The sequence below is a fragment of the Jaculus jaculus genome, chromosome 8, assembly GCF_020740685.1.
Source record: "Jaculus jaculus isolate mJacJac1 chromosome 8, mJacJac1.mat.Y.cur, whole genome shotgun sequence".
Taxonomy (NCBI): Eukaryota; Metazoa; Chordata; class Mammalia; order Rodentia; family Dipodidae; genus Jaculus; species Jaculus jaculus.
In genome coordinates, this window is record NC_059109.1 from 74,640,753 (window position 1) to 74,658,517 (window position 17,765).

A 17,765-nucleotide genomic window follows, 5' to 3' on the forward strand; every position below is an offset into this window, starting at 1 on the left:
TGGTGGTGCACACCTTTAATCTCAGCACTCGGGAGGCAGAGGTAGGAGGATCACCATGAGTTTGAGGCCACTCTGAGACCACATAGTGAATTCCAGGTCAGCCTGGGCTAGAGTAAGACCCTACCTCAAAAAATAAACAACAACAACAAAACAACAACAACAAAACCCAAAACACTAAACTAGCCAGGCATGGTGGCCCACACCTTTAATCCCAGCACTTGGAAGGCAGAGATAGGAAGATCACTGTGAGACTGAGGCTACCCTGAGACTACATAGTGAATTCCAGGTCAGCTTGGGCTAGAGATCCTACCTAAAAAAAAAAAAAAAAAAAAAAAAAAGGTAAAAACAAACCAAACCAAAAAAACAAACAAAACCAAGAAACAAAACCCCAAGCCCACACTGTTCCTCCTGACATTTCCATATTTCAAATATAACTTGCTATTTTCTTCTTCTTTAAAAAATAATTTTACTTATTTGAGAGAAAGAAGCAGAGAGAGAGAGAAAGAGAGAAGGAGGGAGGGAGGGAGAGGGAGAAAACAGGCGTGCCAGAGCCTCTAGCTACTGCAAACAAATTCCCGAAGCTTGTGCCACCTTGTGCATCTGACTTACAGGGGTAATGGGGAATCGAACCTGGGTCATTTGGCTTTGCTGGCAAGTGCCTTAACTGCTAAGCCATCAGTCCAGCCTCTGACTTGCTATTTTCTTTGTTTAAAAGTTATTTATTTGTAAGCAGAGAAAGAAGAAAGACAGAGAGATGGGTGTGCCAGGGTGTGCTGCAAAAACTAGATATATGTACCACCCTGTGCCTCTGGCTTTATGTGGGTATTGGGGAATCAAACCCAGGTTGTTAGGTTTTGCAGCTAAGTGCCTTAACTGCTGAGCCATCTCTCCAGCTAGCCAGCCAGCCAGCCTTCCTTCCTTTCTGGTTTTTCAAGGTAGGGTCTCACTCTAGTCTAGGCTGACCTGGAATTCACTATGTAGTTTTAGGGTAGCCTCGAACTCATGGCGAGCCACCTATTTCTGCCTCCCATGTGCTAGAAGGCATGTGCTACCATTCCTGGCTCCCCCTTTCTTTTCAAAAAAACATTTTTCCTGTTTCTAAGGGGGGAGAGAGAGATAGATAGATATCAAGAATCAAGAGCATGGACGACACATCAGGGCTTCTTGCTGCTACAACAAACTCTGGATAAATGTGCCACTTTGTGCATCTGGCTTTACGTGGGTAATGGGGAACTAAACCCAGGTTGTTAGGCTTTGCAGGCAAGCGTCCTAACCACTGAGAAATTTCTACAGCCCCCATCATTTCTCTCAGAATAAGCTGAAAAAGAATGTTAAAGAGGCAGAGAATGTCAGGAGACAGAAGAAAGGATGACAGGGATAGGATAGTGAAGGGAACCATGCCAAGGACTATAGTGCATAGGGCATAGCTCTATCCTGAGAGGGTACACTGAGCAGCTACAGTGTCTGTAGCATAAGCCACATTTTAGTTCATAGCCTTCATGGAAAGGACTCAAAGGTAAGTTGGGCATGGGGGGGGGTGCATGCCATAATTCCAGCACTCAGAAGGTAGAGGAAGGAGGTTCAGGTGTTGAAGGACAGTCTAAGCTACATGAGACCTTGTCTCAACAAGATAATCCCACCCACCCCAAACACAAGGTCAAAAATAGTAGGCTATCAAAGTGCAAATGTCTAAAGAATATGAATTTATTTTATTTTATTTTGGTTTTTCGAGGTAGGGTCTCACTCTGGTCCAGGCTGACCTGGAATTAACTATGTAGTCTGAGGGTGGCCTCGAACTCTCGGTGATCTTCCTACCTCTGCCTCCCAAGTGCTGGGATTAAAGGCGTGCGCCACCACGCCTGGCATGAATTTATTTTAATTTGGAACAAAATGAACAAGTGGTCACCAATACACTATAAATGAGTGGACATTCTCAACAAATCAAAGACAAGTTTCAACTTTGAGAGGGGGACAAGTTAGAAACAGGCAAGAGATACACTAAGCTCTTTCCTGCACCTGAAATGAATAGGAAGTCATCTTGGCAACTGTAATCAGTTCTGTACCCTTCCTTCTCCCATGCCCATACCTGTGTGCCACTGCTGCGTTCTTTCTGTAGAAAGAATTGCTTCTTAAATTCGTAGTAGGCATTGTACTGGTGCCAGGGCTGAAGGAACTCAAATCTGTGAACAGAAAGAACCAGTTGAAGCTGGGCGTGGTGGCACATGCCTTTGATCCAAGCACAGGGGATGGGGGGCAGAGATAGGAGGATCGCTGTGAATTTGAGGCTAGCCTGAGACTACATAGAGAATTCCAGGTCAGCCTGAACTAGAGCAAGACACTTACTTCACTATCTAAAACAAACAAAGAAACAATAAAAAAAGAAGTTGACATGGCATGACCTATAGGCTATAGGGGTATCATGTGATTCGTGCTCTGTTCCAGGCACCTCACAGTGACTATCACCCCAACAACCTCACAAACAGTTTCAGCCCCATCCCATCCATTACACATGATGGAGCTGGAGGAACAGTAGGTCGTATCACCTGTTGCTAATGCAGGCCATGACTATCTGATTTGAAAACAAAGGGTATATCTACGTCTCCAGGGAGACCCTTGATAAGCATGAATTCCAGAACTTAGTCTTGGAGATGCATCCACATTTTTCCTTCACAGTGAAAACAAAAAAAAAAAAAGCTTCCCAACTCTAACATGATGAGCAAAAGTATGTCTATCTAAAGACACACCAGGGGAGAAAAGGGTAAAACATAAAGGAATTATGTGGCTACATTTAAAGAAAGCTTAGCGAAAATCTCAAATCTCACATATCAAACATGCTTTTTTAAAATTATTATTATTATTTTCAATATGGAGATCAGACCAAGATATTTGCACATGCAAGACAAACTTTGTAATGAACCAGACCCTAGCCTAATGCTTCAATTTTTATCTCACCTCTGATCATTCTTGGCTCGAACGCTGGTCTCAAATTTCAGGCCATTCCTAGCGACATACTCTGCCAGCTTGTCGATCACAGGCTGGATGTCAGGAGGTGGGGGAATGATAGTGGCGACAGGAGCAAGCGCACTGTGGAGGAAAGTCTGTGAGCAACGCTGTGCTGAATATAACTTGAGAGCTGGGCATTGGTGCAGGGTCCTCTCATGTTTTACGCACATGAATACAAAGTCATACAACAGAGGAGGAAGGGTCTTGGTATGAGAATGACATAGCCTTTCAGAACAAAGCCAGGTGACAGTGTACTTAAACAGGATCCAATGATCACTGCAGAGCTCTGTGGTGGTTCTTGGGGGTATTCCCAATATTGGACATGGGAGTGAGGGGCTGAGGCAAGAGGGTCTTGAGTTTCAGACCAGCATGGGCTACATAGCTAACTGCTCCCAGGTGACTATAGGAGTTTATTAAGAATGACAGCCAAAGTCATAGAAATAAGCTCCATTTTCCTCCTCATTAACATACAAAGTCAAGTCACATTAAAAAAAAAAAAAGGCTCCTAGCTGGGTGTGGTGGTGCATGCCTTTAATCCCAGGACTTGGGAAGCAAAGGTAGGAAGATTGCTATGAGTTTGGGGCCACCTTGAGATGACAGTGAATTCCAGGTAAACCTGTGCTAGGATGAAACCCTACTTTGAAAAACTAAAAAAGGAGGGGCCTCCCTTGTAGCCTAGTGCGGTGGCACAAGCCTTTAATCTCAGCACATGGGCGGCTAAGGTAGGAGGCCTCCCTGAGACTACACAGTAAACTCCTGGTCAGCCTAGGCTACAGCCAGACCCTAACCTTGAAAAGCAAAAACAAATAAATAAAAGAGATCCTAGTTGGGGATGGTGTGGTGGCTCATACCTCTAATCCTAGCACTGGAAAGGCTGAGGTAAGAGGAACATTGTGAGGTCTATGCCAGTCTTGGCTATAGAGTGTGTTCCAGGTTTAAAACAAACATAACAATAACACACCCTCCCCGCCACAACAACAACAAAAGCTGCCTAGCATGATTCAACTTCTAAATTTAATGTTTGATTTTCTCGGCAGTGCATCCCATGTCTGTATTCTACTTCATGCTGGGTTATGAACCGAGGGCTTCCCACATGCGAGGTGAGGGCTCTATTCCTTAGCTACTCCACAGCTTGCATGTTTCTCTCAGTCATATACAGGGTCATTTTTACAGAAATATCTGGGGGCTTTAGTTAGATTTTCTGAGAACTGGAAATAAGGCATGTATAGAGGGCTCCCTTCACAGGGGTGCTGAGCACTCTTGCTATTCTTGCAGCCAGATTCCAAGTGTATACCAATCCCACCTTCACCAAGCATATGAAAACCTGCTGTACTTTGCCAACAATTTTACTTTCACCTCAGAGTTTTGCCTGCTACTAAGGGGCAAATTTTAGCTCAGACGTACATTTACACAGGGTTAAATTGCATTTCTAACATTTTTTGTTTTGAGATGGGCCTTGTTCTGGAGTTAAGGCTAGCCTTACACTTTCTGCCAATTTTTGCCTTTTTTTTTTTTGAGACAGGATCTCAGATGGCCTAGGTTGGCTCTGAACTTGATATACAACCAAGAATGACCTTGGGACTCAATTCTCCTTCTCACCGCTTTAGCACTAGATTAGAGGCCCAGTTAGTCACGAACTTTTAATCCTCTGTCTCAGCCTCTCAAGTGGTGAGAACACGAGTTGGCACCACATTTGATTTTTTTTTTTGCTTGTTTTAAGGTAGAGGGGTCTCACTTTAGCCCAGGTTGACCTGGAACTTACTCTGTATTTCCAGGCTGGTCTCAAACTCACAGGGATCTTATCTCTACCTCCCAAGTGCTGGGATTAAAGGTGTGTACCACCAAGCCACACTTTTCCCCCCAATATTTAATTAATCAACTTACTTGAGAAAGAGGCTCACAGACAATGGGTGCCCCAGGGCCTCTAGCCAATGCCAATGAACTCCAGATGCATGTGTTACCTTGTGCATCTGGCTTATGTGGGTACTGGGGATTTGAACATGGGTCCTTAGGCTTTGCAGGCAAGTGCCATCTCTCCAGCCCCACACTTGGTTTTTTTCCCCCAAGGGTCTTGCTATAATTCAGAGTGACCTACAATTCACTATGTAGTCTCAGGATGGCCTTGAACTCACGACAATCCTCCTACCTCTGCCTTCCAAGTGCTGGGATTGAAGGTGTGTGCCACCATGCCCGGCTTTAATGAACCCCCTCCCCCTCACTGTAACCTGGGGACTAAGTAAAATCATGCTAATGATGCAGAACAATGGATGAAATTCAGTCACTGACTCAGATCAAGAACACAGAGGTACCATACATTTATCAAAACGAACAGGTGGCACCTGCACCTTGTGGTGGTGGTTGTGGAGGTCATCCCACTGCTTGTTTCGGCTGTGGTTGGGGGAGGTGGTGGCGTGGTCCTGGGAGGAGGTGGTGCAGTGGTCGTCACTCCAGGGGAGCTGGACACAGTTACTCCAGCTGGAAGGGTGCTGTAGTAAGTAGCAACATCAATCCCAGGTGGGGGTGGTGCCAGGCAGTAGGTGCCATCTGGCAGCATGTAGTAGCTGTAGTACATGGCTGCCACAGTTGCTGTAAGACATACAGTTTGTGAGTGAGAGACCAATGACATGGTTATGACTTGACTCTGAAACTCCCCCTTAGGCTTATGTTCTAGGTGTTTATTCCCTGGCTTGTGGTGTCATTTTGGGAGGCTGCAGAACCTTTAGGAGGTGGAGCTTGGCTGGCTGGAAATGGTCAATAGGAGCTTCTGATGGTTATAGCCCGGGCTGGCCCCCTTCCTCATGGTCTACCATAAAGTGAACAGCCACTGCCTTACCTGCCCACCATCACAGACAGCTGTTCTTGCCATGCCTTTCCAGCCACAATGAACAGAGACCTTGTGAACCTGGGAGTTACCTTTACTCTCTCTGTTTCTATACATGTTTATTCATATCAACAGCCCTGAGAGCGCTATTGAATACAAGAGGCTAGTCCATACTAAGTGAGAAAGAAACCTTTACCAAGTACAGTAGTATCATGCCAGCCACTCTGGTTCTCTCTTTAAAAAGAAATTATTTATTTATTTGAGAGAGGGAGGGAAAGACAGAATGGGCACTCCAGGGCCTCCAGCCACTGCAAACAAACTCCAGACATATGCACCACCTTGTGCATCTGCCTTATGTGGGACCTAGAGAATCAAACCTGGGTCCTTAGGCTTCTCAGGCAAGTGCCTTAACCTCCAAGTCATCTCTCCAGCCCCTCTCCCTCTTTTAAATATAGTTTTATTTATTTATTTATTTCTTGAGGTAGGGTTTCACTCTAGTCCAGACTGACCTGGAATTCACTATGTAGTCTTAGGGTGGCCTCGAACTCATGATGATCCTCCTACCTCTGCCTCCCAAGTGTTGGGATTAAAGGTGTACACCACCATACTTTTGTTTTTTGAGGTAGGGTTTCACTCTAGCCCAGACTAACCTGGAATTCACTATGTAGTTTCAGGGTGGCCTCAAACTCATGGCAATCCTCCTACCTCTGCCACCCAAGTGCTGCGATTAAAGGCATGTGCCATCATACCCAGCTTATTTGAGAGAGAGAGAGAGAGAGAGGGAGAGAGAGAGGGGGGAGGGAAGAAGGGAGGAAGAGAGAGAGAGAGAGAGTGAGATAGAATGGGTGCATCAGGGCCTCCAGGCACTGCAAACAAACTCCACATGCATGTGCCACCTTGGGTATCTGCCTTATGTGGGTACTAGACAATCAAACCTAGGTCCTTAGGCTTTGCAGGCAAGCACCTTAACTGCTAGGCCATCTCTCTAGACTAACTTCCCCTTTTAAACAAAGCACCTTTTTTTCATTTATTTGAGAGAGAGAGAGAGATAAAGGCAGCGGGGGGGGGGGAGAGAAAATGGGCGTACCAGCGCATCCAGCCACTGCAAATGAACTCCAGACACATGTGCCACCTTGTCCATCTGGCTTATGTGGGTCCTGGGGAATAGAACCTGGGTCCTTTGGCTTTGCAGGCATGTGCCTTAACTACTAAGCCATCTCTCCAGCCCCCTTTTAAAAAATTATTTATTTGAAAGAGAGGGAGAGAGAGAAAGAGAGAGAATGGGAGCACCAGGGCCCTTAGCCACTGCAAACTCCAGATGTGTGTACCCCTTTGTGCATTTGGCTTATGTGGGTCCTGGGGAATTGAACCTTGGTCCTTTGGCTTTGCCAAAGGCAAACACCTTAACTGCTAAGCCATCTCTCCAGGCCCCCGCGCTTAAGGCAAGGTCTCACTTTTACTCAGGCTGACCTGGAAATCAATCTATAGCACAGGCTCACTAGCTTTGAACTCAAAGCACTGTTCCTATTTCAGCCTCCAGAGTGCTGGATTAAGACATGTTTCACTATATAGGCTAGGTAAGCCAAGGTATACCCAGGTGTCAAATGGAGAATGGACAAGTGTAAGAATGTTCAAAGGAAGTCAATGTGAACATTACCTAAACTAGTTTACCATTTCAACAGATGCAGAACATGAAAGCAGGAAAACCCCCATTGTAGGAGGAAGTGAGTCCCTCATCCTATGTGGCCATGGTGGGCCCAGATAACCTGTGCTCTCATAGCAGCGGGCTTCCTTGCTAAGATACAAATTACACACTCTCTGGAATCTTTCTTTTTCACTCCAGGCTTCACCGCGGAATCCATGATGTCCACATTCCTAGGATGAAGGCATTCTATTCAGCTGAGAAGGCCAATAGTCTCTGTTGTCGTTTCTGACATATTTATTGTAAGCAGAGAGATAGAAGAGAGACAAAGCATGGGTGCTCCAGGGCCTCTAGCTGCTGCAAAAGAACTCCAAATGCATGTGCTACTTTGTACATCTGGCTTTACGTGGGTACAGAGGAACTGAACCCAGGTCATCAGGTCCTGCCAGCAAGCACCTTATCCACTGAATCATTGGACAGCCCCTGGCCTTTCTTCTTTTCAACACAGATGAATATCAGCTTCCTAAAGACTTTCTATACAAAAGCAAATGAATGTCTACTGTGTTAGCACAACAGTCCTGAAAGTTTAACCATCTTCTCCTTGGAAAATGTTTAAAATCAGCACAAACCACAGAGAGTTCAATGAGGTACTTTCACTTTTAGTATTCTTCGGAGGAGTCTAGCTTCATGAGGAATTAATTCCCTCTTCCTTAGAGAACTGTAAGAAGATTCTTCTCATGAAGGAATCTGTTAGGTGAGTGTCCCCTTCTTCTCTCACTGCTCCATGTGTGTCCCTCTCAAAGCTGTGCACTTGGTTGCAGAGGATGACCTTCCCAGCACAGGAGGCCCAATCTTCGGTCAAGGTATATGAGTAGCTGCACTCCTCTGCTATAATCTCCAAACAATCTTCAGTGAAGAAATCTTATTTTCTCACTTGGTTCATCTGAACATAGCTGCACAGTAAAATACATAGGCAGAGCTTTTACACTGACCAGCTTCCAATAATGCATGCCTGCTACTGGGGCCTATGTCACAGAGGGGTTAGTTGGTTTTTCTGCTCTGAGTGTGGAGACTGTAACCCCAAGTGTTGTTGGCACAGTTATGGCTGCTAACTATTCACTTCTTATTAGGCACACACACATGAAGTCCCCAGCATCATCCCAGCTCAGTCTCAGTGTGGTGCACAGGCACAGCAATACATTAGTTCTAGAATGGGCGATATGGTCTGATGTCCTTTCCACCTAATCTTGTCATAGGAACATCCACCATCACTTCTGTACATATTGAAGTAAACAGGGACGGGCTGCTCATGATGGGGCATACACTGCTACCGGCACCTCTAAAGGCAGACATCTTGTCTCTGGAACCTGTGTCTCAGCACTGAACACACAGTATTTGTTAGACAAAGCTGTATGGTGATTCAAATATATGCCTTTTCCCCCCCTCCTAGGTAGGGTCTTGCTCTATCCCAGGCTGACCTGGAATTCACTATGTACTTTCAGGTTGGAACATTTTTGTTTTATTAGAGTAGGGGTACAGATGCAGCCTGTGCTTCTGCAGGATTAGAACTCACCATTAAAGGAATGGAATTTCCATGCCTATCCATTCTCTAGTCTGGAGGAATAAAATCCCTATGGTTCCTCCTTCTTCGCTCAGCCTGTCTGGCCCCAGAACACCTCACCATTTACTTGTCTCTGGGAGGGTGTGGTGGGCCAGATAAATGCCTTCCCCTATTGGTCAGCCATCTCCCATGTCCCAAGCCTCACACTTCTTTTTTCTTTTTTTTTTTGGGGGGGGGGCAGGGTGTCACTCTAGTGCAGGCTGACCTGAAATTCACTATTACCTCTGCCTTCCAAGTGCTGGGATTAAAGGTGTGCGCCATCATGCCCACCTCAAGCCTCATTTCAGTGGGAAGGATAGAACTCCTATTTTGTATAGGCCAGTTTCTTGCCTAACAAGCCTCTATAGGGCTGGAGAGATGGGTTGGTGGTTAAGGCACTTGCCTGTGAAGCCTAAAGACCCAGGCTCAACTCCCCAGAGCCCATGTTAAGCCAGATGTACAAGGTGGTGCATGCATTTGCTTTGCAGTGGCTAGAGGATTTGGCGTGTTCATTCTCACACACACTCTTTCTCTAATAATAATAAAAAAATCCCCTTTATACAGTTAGTGAATTAATTGTGAGGTAGTAGTGATTACTGAAATCCAGAGTATCTCAAATGCTAGGCAAGCACTAGACCAGAGAGATATATCCACAACTTGTCCTAGTATATTTTATTTATTTATTTTTCGAGGTAGGATCTCACTCTAGCTCAGGCTGACCTGAAATTCACTATGTAGTCTCAGAGTGGCCTTAAACTCACAGCAATCCCCCTACTTCTGCCTCATGAGTCCTGGGATTAAAAGTACGTGCCACTACGCCTGGCACTTCCTAGTATATTTTATTTATTTGTTTATTTTTATTTATTTATTTGAGAGTGACAGAGAGAGAGAGAGAGAGAGAGAGAGGGGGGGGGGGAGGGAGGGAGGGGGAGAGAATGGGCGTGCCAGGGCCTCCAGCTACTGCAAACGAACTCCAGACACATGTGTCCCCTTGTGCATCTGGCTTACATGGGTCCTGAGGAATTAGAGTCTTGAACCAGGGTCCTTAGGTTTTACAGACAAGCGCTTGACCGCTAAGCCATCTCTTCAGCACCTTGGTATATTTTAAATAACAGTCACAAATAAGACATATGAAGTTGTAAAAACCAAAGCTTCTAATTTAGCTTCAGCTAAGTACACATAGTCCCAACACAATTTCCTTTTTTCCCCCTTCCTTCCTTCCACCTTCCTTTCTTTCTTTAGTATTTTGACATAGGGTTTCACTCTAGCTCAGGGTGACCTGTAATTCACTATGTAGTCTCAGGGTGGCCGCGAACTCATAGTGATCCCCCTACCTCTCCCTCCCGAGTGCTGGGATTAAAGGTGTGCACCACTATGCATGGCTCAACATAATTTTCTTTATGTATGAGGAGTAACATGTTTTCAAGATGAGCACCATTCCTTTGGAAGAACTAACATGTACTTACCAGTCTTGTTTCCTGAGTTTCCTGCTTGCCAAGCTAAGTGGGTGCTAAACTGAGCAGAATGGGCAAAATGGTTGATGTCTCTATACACCAGAGAATACTAGCTAGAACATGACCACTATTTAAAGCAGCAGAGCTCCAGAAACAAATTGGCTGGTGAAAAAGACCTCAGGCATACCCAAGACCAGACCTAGGAGCAATGAGGACTACTAGAGCTGGGCCTCTGGGCAGCACCTGTGAGGAGAGATGGTGTCTCCTGCTACCTGCCTCTCTATTTACCCACAACCTATGATGCTTCCCAACATGACTTCAACCCACATCACAAAAGGGAGAGCAGTGAGGATACCACCTAACCTTAAAACAACTCCAGAAGTGAGTAGAATGCCAGGAGAAGATGTAGGTGTGTCCTGCCAGTACAGATAGTCATGATATCAACACTGCTTTGGTACACACACTTCTTCCCATGACTGCTCCCAGATTCCTATTCATCATTCAGTGTTGGTGCTGGGAAGGTGTTAGGAGGCTGGATCGGTCCTTTTGCCCCAGGGGCACTGAGGTCAAGGGAAAGACCCTCCACAGCATGATCTGTGCCTGTACCCTTGAGCTCCTTAGACTTTTGTTTCTTGCCACTCTAAATGCATACTCTCCACAGTGTTGCTTCCGTCCTTGGCACATGTGCAGCATCTCTGCCTACCCTGAGGTCCCTCTTAGGTTTATACCACTAGCTAATATTTTTTGAAGCCTCAGCAGCCTAGGCAGAAGTAGGGGCCCTTATGCATACACCTTGAGGCAATTCCCTGAAACATTTGGTCTGTAGGCACTGCTTCTGCTCCAAGGGTCAAAAACAGTGACAATGGGCTGGAGAGATGGCTTAGTGGTTAAGGCATTTGTCTACAAAGCCAAAGAACCTAGGTTCAGTTCTCCAGGACCCATGTGAGCCAGATTCACAAGGGGGCATATACATCTGGAGTTCATTTGCAATGGCTGAAGGCCCTGGTGTGCCCATTCTCTCTCTCAAATAAATAAATAAAAAAAAATATTTTAAAAACAGTGACAGCAATCTCAGCAGGTCTTGTTGTGGTGGTTTACATTTATTGTTAACTTGAAAGGACCTAGAATTACCTGTGAGGGATCACCTTAAGTTAATTGAGGTAGGAAGACCTATCTTAACTGTGGGTGGGGTCCTGGGCTGTATGAAAAGGAGAGCTGGCTGAGCAGCAGCATTCTCTGTTCTTTTCTACTTCTTCACTAGTAGACTGAATGTGACTACCTCCTGCTGCCATGCCTTTCCTGTCATGATGGACTGTAACTAGAAACTGAAATAAACCCTTAAACTGATTGTTGTCAATATTTTTTTCTCAGCAACAAGCAAGTAACTGATAAAAGGTGCTTGAAGGGTATTCAGTGAGTGAATTCAAATCTGTGCTATTCAACACCTCAATGGTAAAACATTGCAGACCATGAACCCTGTGCTAGCATGGTCTTGGTTCAGAGGCCTCTTGGCTACATACCCTTTAGCAACAGTCAATAGCTTATGTGCCCTTAAACATAGGTCACAGATTTCCATACAGCAATTGCCTCAGTCTTCAAAGTAGCTGGGACTATAAGTGCACACACATCACCATGCCTGGCAGAGACTGGGTTTTGAAGTTAAATATGATGTGATAGGGTTGGAGAAATGGCTTAGTGGTTAGGCGCTTGCCTATGAAGCCTAAGAACCCTGGTTCGTGGCTCAATTCCCCAGGACCCACGTTAGCCAGATGCACAGGGGGGCGCACGCATCTGGAGTTTGTTTGCAGTGGCTGGAGGCCCTGGAGCTCCCATTCTCTCTCTCTCTACTGCCTCTTTCTCTCTCCGTCTGTTGCTCTCAAATAAATAAGTAAGTAAAAATTAAAAAAAAATGATGATGTGATATTATGTGAGTAAATATACTTCACAAGAACTGTAAAGACATGTACAAAATGAAGCTCAGAGAAATTCCACTAGGTGCATGCTTTCTAAACAACAGCAGCACAGAAAGTGGAGCTGTTGATGTGAGAGCTACTCAGAAGCTTTTCTTCCCCAACTGTGCATGTACTCTGACAAGTGCAGTGATCCAAAGTGAGGCTGATGGAGTCTGCTTAGTCATCTTAGTCACTCTTTTTCTTAAATTTGCTATGCAGCCAAGGATAACATTGAATTCCTGATTCTCCTGCCTCTACCTTCCAGATGCTATTATTAGTTGGGTACCAAGATGCCCACTTTTATGTGATGCTAGGAATTGAACCCAAGGCAGTGTGCATGCTAGGTAAGCACTATTTCAATGCAGCTACATTCCTAGCCCCTAGCTTAATCATTCTCCAAAGTCCCTTGATCCAGCCAGCTTCTTAGACAGCCTGAGTATAATTGTTTTGGAAGATAAGCTGCACAGATGTGTGCTGAGGGTGAGTAGAGCTTTCTTTCTTTCTTTTATTAAATTATTTTTACTTATTTATGAATCAGATGGTGTGGGGAGGGGAGAAGAAGGAATATGACACTGGGGTCTCTAGCCACTATGAATGAACTCTAGATGCATGTGCCACCATATGCATCTTGCTTATGTGCGTTCTGGGAAACTGAACCTGGGTCTTTAGGCTTCACAGGCAAGTGCCTTAACCACTAAGCCATCTCTCCAGCCCAACATTAAAAAGACAGCACCATAGCCGGGCATGGTAACACACACCTTTAATCCCAGCACTTGGGAGGCAGAGTTAGGAAGATCACTGTGAGTTCAAGGCCACCCTGGGCTAGAGCGACACCCTACCTCAAAAAACAAAAACACAGGCTGGAGAGATGGCTTAGCGGTTAGGCACTTGCTTGTGAAGCCTAAGGACCCCAGTTCGAGGCTCGGTTCTCCAGGTCCCACGTTAGCCAGATGCACAAGGGGGCGCATGCATCTGGAGTTCGTTTGCAGAGGCTGGAAGCCCTGGCGCGCCAATTCTCTTTCTCTCCCTCTATCTGTCTTTCTCTCTCTGTCTGTCGCTCTCAAATAAATAAATAAAAAATTTAAAAAAAATTAAAAAAAAAAAACAAAAACACAAAAAGCACCACCATCTTAGCTGCTCACATGTCATCAGCTGAGCACCTCTGAGAAGCTGTAGGGATAGCTCCTCAACCACCTCCCTTAAGGGTGTCCCTGGTAGGGTATCCTGACTCTGCCCTGGAGCTATGTCCCATTCTGGCCATACCTTTCAGCTTCCTTTCCCCATCTCAACTCCTCTGGTTGACAGGTGTCTGTGAGCCTCTCTGAGGCCAAAGGCTTTAACTTACTCTACTCTGAAGACTGAAGAGTTTGTCTTCAGTCCTGGCTGCACTCATCTTAGCATTCTGATTTGGACACCTCATATGTTTTTTCAAACTGACCATGTCTAGCACAGTCCTGAGTTTTCCTCCAAACCCTTTTCCTCCTGTAGTCCCTATGCAGGAAGTGCCATGTCTCCAAGAAGCCTGGATCCTGAAATTTCCCAGACTTTCTGGCTGATATCCCTGCCTAGTTAGTGCACAAAGGAGGGCCATTCCTCTTCCATGGGTCCTTTTTCAACCAGGGTACTACCAAGATCCTGGCACCAGGACAGAGCTGTGTGAGACTACTATGGGAGGTTCTACCATAAAGTCCCCCACCCAACTCCACCTGGGGCCTCTATGAGAACCAGACTTAGCTCACTTTGGACTGCTTCAGTTCTCTGGTCACAGGGGCCCTCCCTGACCCTACATCACTGACCTTTCCAAAACTCTGTCCCTGTATCCACTGTGCTGCAGGGACAACAGTGCAGACAAGTACTGAGCCCTGCATGGCTCTATTTTTTCCTGTACACTTGTACTTATTAGAGTTTCATTTACAGATTAAGCACAGCAGGACAGTCATAACAGAATCTAACAACTGCAATAACACACTGTAGTCAGGTACATGTGAATGTGATCTCTCTAAAATGACCTATTGTACTGAGCACACCTTTCTTGAGGTGACATGAACGAAGCAGGTGGAGTCCTGTGCAATAAGTAGCACTGAATGACTTTGGCACTAGGACAGAGCTGTGTGAGAGTACTTTGGAAGGGTCTTTTGAACATGACCTCTGTGTTACTACAAATTGAGCCGATACTGGTAACATGTGGTTCCTAAAGAACCAGCAGATAAAGTGATAACTCCAGTCTTGGGCGGGAAGGAGTGCAACAGTGCATGATCTCCCCATGCAATTCAGAATTGTGTACAATTTCAAGCTTGTGAACTGTTTATTTTTCAAATTTAAGGTTTAATCTTTTCAGACTGGAGCCTGTGGAAAGTAAATTACAGATGTAGGGACTACTGAATATTCACTGCTTACCATTTGCTCTATCTCCAGAAAGCCAACTGCACACAAAAAGGAGCTTTGCATAGGCACCTCTGGCCAGCACACACTGTTCAATGACTATACCATTTGCATGAGAAAGAACTAGGCTGTGTAGGAAATTAAGGCCAAGGGACAAGAGATGGTGGTACACAGCATGCCAGAACCAGAGAGGGGAAAGCATCCATGCCACAATTCTAGGTCCACTCTACTATCTATAATCCCATACAAGGGTAAAGTTGAGGCAATCTCAGATATGAAAGGATTAAAATAAGAAACATATTAAAAAAAACAAAACTTAAAAGCTGGGCGTGGTGGCACATGCCTTTAAGAAAGGCAGAGGTAGGAGAACTGCTGTGAGTTTGAGGCTACCCTAAGAGTACAGAGTAAATTCCAGGCTAGCCTGGGCTAGAGCAAGACCCTACCTTGGAAAAAACAAAACAAAAACAAAACAAAATACTTTAAAAAGCTGTAGAGATGGCTTAGTGGTTAAGGTGCTTGCCTGCTTGTGAAGTCTAAGGGCCAAGGTCTGACTCCCCAGAGCCCATGTAAGCCAGCTGCACAAGATGATGCACAAAGGTGGCGTATGCATCTAGAGTTTGTTTGTAGTGGCTAACGCCCTGGAATGCCAATTTTCTCTCTCATAAAAAATAAAATAAGAAACACATCTTTCTGTGTACTCATTCGTGGCAAGTTACTTGATGGTGTGTGCAGAAAAGCACAGAAGCAAACAAACAGAGGAGCCAACACATGAAATAATGAAGCCACAGGAAAGCCCAGAGCTGACGTGGCAGATCAGCAACCCACCTATGCCCACTACACAGCTGCACAGGCACTAACTGATGGGTAAACTCACTCTGTGTTCAATAACAGCAAGGAGATATGGAGAGATGGTACCAGCCTATGACAATTAATCTTGATTGTCAACTTGACAAGACTGGAATCAACTAAGAGTCAAGCCCCTAAAAGGGTCTGTGAGGGCACTCCTACAAAGTATTATCCAATGGAGTAAAGATTCTCACTTAAAGTGGACAACACTTTATATCTGGGTGGCCTAGATAAAAAGAGATCTGAGTAAAAAGCAGTGCTGCTGCCCTGTCCTTTGCTTTTGTATTCTTCTGCTGAATTCTGACTATACAACAAAGACTCAAATATACCAGGTGGAATGTTATATTCTGGATGTTGGGAGGTTTGGCAGGAGGCGCACTTGAGCTAAATTATCACCTGTCACAGGTGTGAGCTGTGTGGAGAAACTAGGGTGCAGATATAACAAGGGTGGACAGAGCTTCAGCCAGTAGTTCCTCACCAGTGTATCAGATTTTTCAAAGTATAAATATATGTCACTCTAATTTAAACAACAATTTAATCTATATTAATTATAATCAGAGAACAATGGGGGGGGCAGGGAGGGAGGAAGAGAACAGGCATGCCAGGGCCTCCAACTACTGCACACCAACTCCAGTTATGTGCACCGCCTTGTGCATCTGGCTAACGTGGGTCCTGGGGGATCGAACCTGGGTCCTTTGGCTTTGCAGGCAAGCGCCTTAACCACTAAGCCATCCCTCCAGCCCTATTTTTTTTTCCCGCCCTAGATAGGGTCTTGCTCTAGCCCAGGCTGACCTGGAATTCACTACGTAGTCTCAGTGTAGCCTCAAACTCACAGCAATCCTTGTACCTCTGTGCCACCATGCCTGGCTTAAGTTTTATAATTTTGAGACAGGCTAGTCTACAATTCACTCTATAGCCCAAGTGAACCTTTATTCTAGCATCCTCCTGCTTTAGCATCCTGAATAGCTGGGATTACACACTCCTTTTCAGTGTATGTGTATACCCCTCTTCCCTTGTCAAGTGAAGATTTGTGCTAGTCAGCTAGGCACTAGGGACATAGCAGTACAGGTGGCTGATAAGGTCACATAAGCTTAGATGGGGTTGAGTTGGGGGAGGGGAGGAACTCTAGAAAGCATAGATAGGGAGAGGCCACCTTTAACAACAGGTTTGGGAGAAAGCACTGCAGGCAGATGAAAGGCCAGTGGTTGGAGCCTCCTTAGCATGCTCCAAGTACAGGAAAGCCCTGAGATTTAAGTGGAACAGGATGGCACCATAAGGTTTGAGCTGTGAATGTGATGAGATGGGATTAATTTTTAAGAGCACACTGGCTGCTGATGAACGGTGGCCCAAGCTACAGCAGCTGAGCCAAGGCCTGACAGGTGACAGCCAAGACCAGGAGTGGAAATCTACAGGAAGGACATGTAATGGTGGAGCCACACAAGTCAGGGAAACTCTGAGCTGGCCTGAATAACTACTTTCTTTTAAAAAACATTTCCATTTATTTTGGGGGGTGGGCATAGGCATATCAGGACCTCTAGCCACTGAAAATGAACTCCAGATGCATGTACTAGTACATGGGTACTGGGGAACTGAACCTAGGGCACCAGGCTTCATATATAAGTGCCTCTGACCACTGAGCCATCTCTCCAGACTCTTGAATAGCTATTTTCTGAAATGGGTAAAGTGAGAAGTCAGTGTCCTTGTTTGGGTCCCCTAACTTTAAGATACTCAGGACATGTTCTAAGGGACAATGGTGGGTAAGTGAGGAGTGGCCAGGGTCGGAGATAGTAGAGGCTACAAACCACGCTGCTTCCACCGCCATGATGAACTACATTCCTTTGAACTACAGGTGATTTTCAAGATAAAGCTAGAGTGGGATATTCAAGTGGGATGGAGGTAAGGTTGATTGTTAAAAGACATTAAGACCCAAGAAGCCATCTATTAAATATGGGAGGCAAGGCTGCTGACAATAGCTTTTTGGATGAAGAACTGACTGGGAAATATTGCTGCGCTCTGGAATTTCTATCTGGGAAAGTTCAATTCACTCCTACAGCTGACAATCCTT

The 17,765-nt window shown here is 45.3% G+C and overlaps 1 protein-coding gene across 6 annotated transcripts in view; it reads right to left on the reverse strand.

The window, feature by feature from the left end:
* The window catches only part of LOC101602550 (splicing factor SWAP), a 99,771-nt gene that overhangs the window by 36,881 nt on the left and 45,125 nt on the right, over positions 1-17,765 (reverse strand). For all 6 annotated transcript variants that reach the window (XM_004668869.2, XM_004668868.2, XM_045156458.1 and 3 more), the window contains exons 8-10: positions 5,349-5,589; positions 2,953-3,084; positions 2,087-2,180 (exon numbers count right to left, since the gene is read on the reverse strand). In XM_004668869.2, coding sequence (XP_004668926.2) covers positions 2,087-2,180; positions 2,953-3,084; positions 5,349-5,589 — 467 coding nt within the window. The remainder of the gene's footprint in view (positions 1-2,086; positions 2,181-2,952; positions 3,085-5,348; positions 5,590-17,765) is intronic.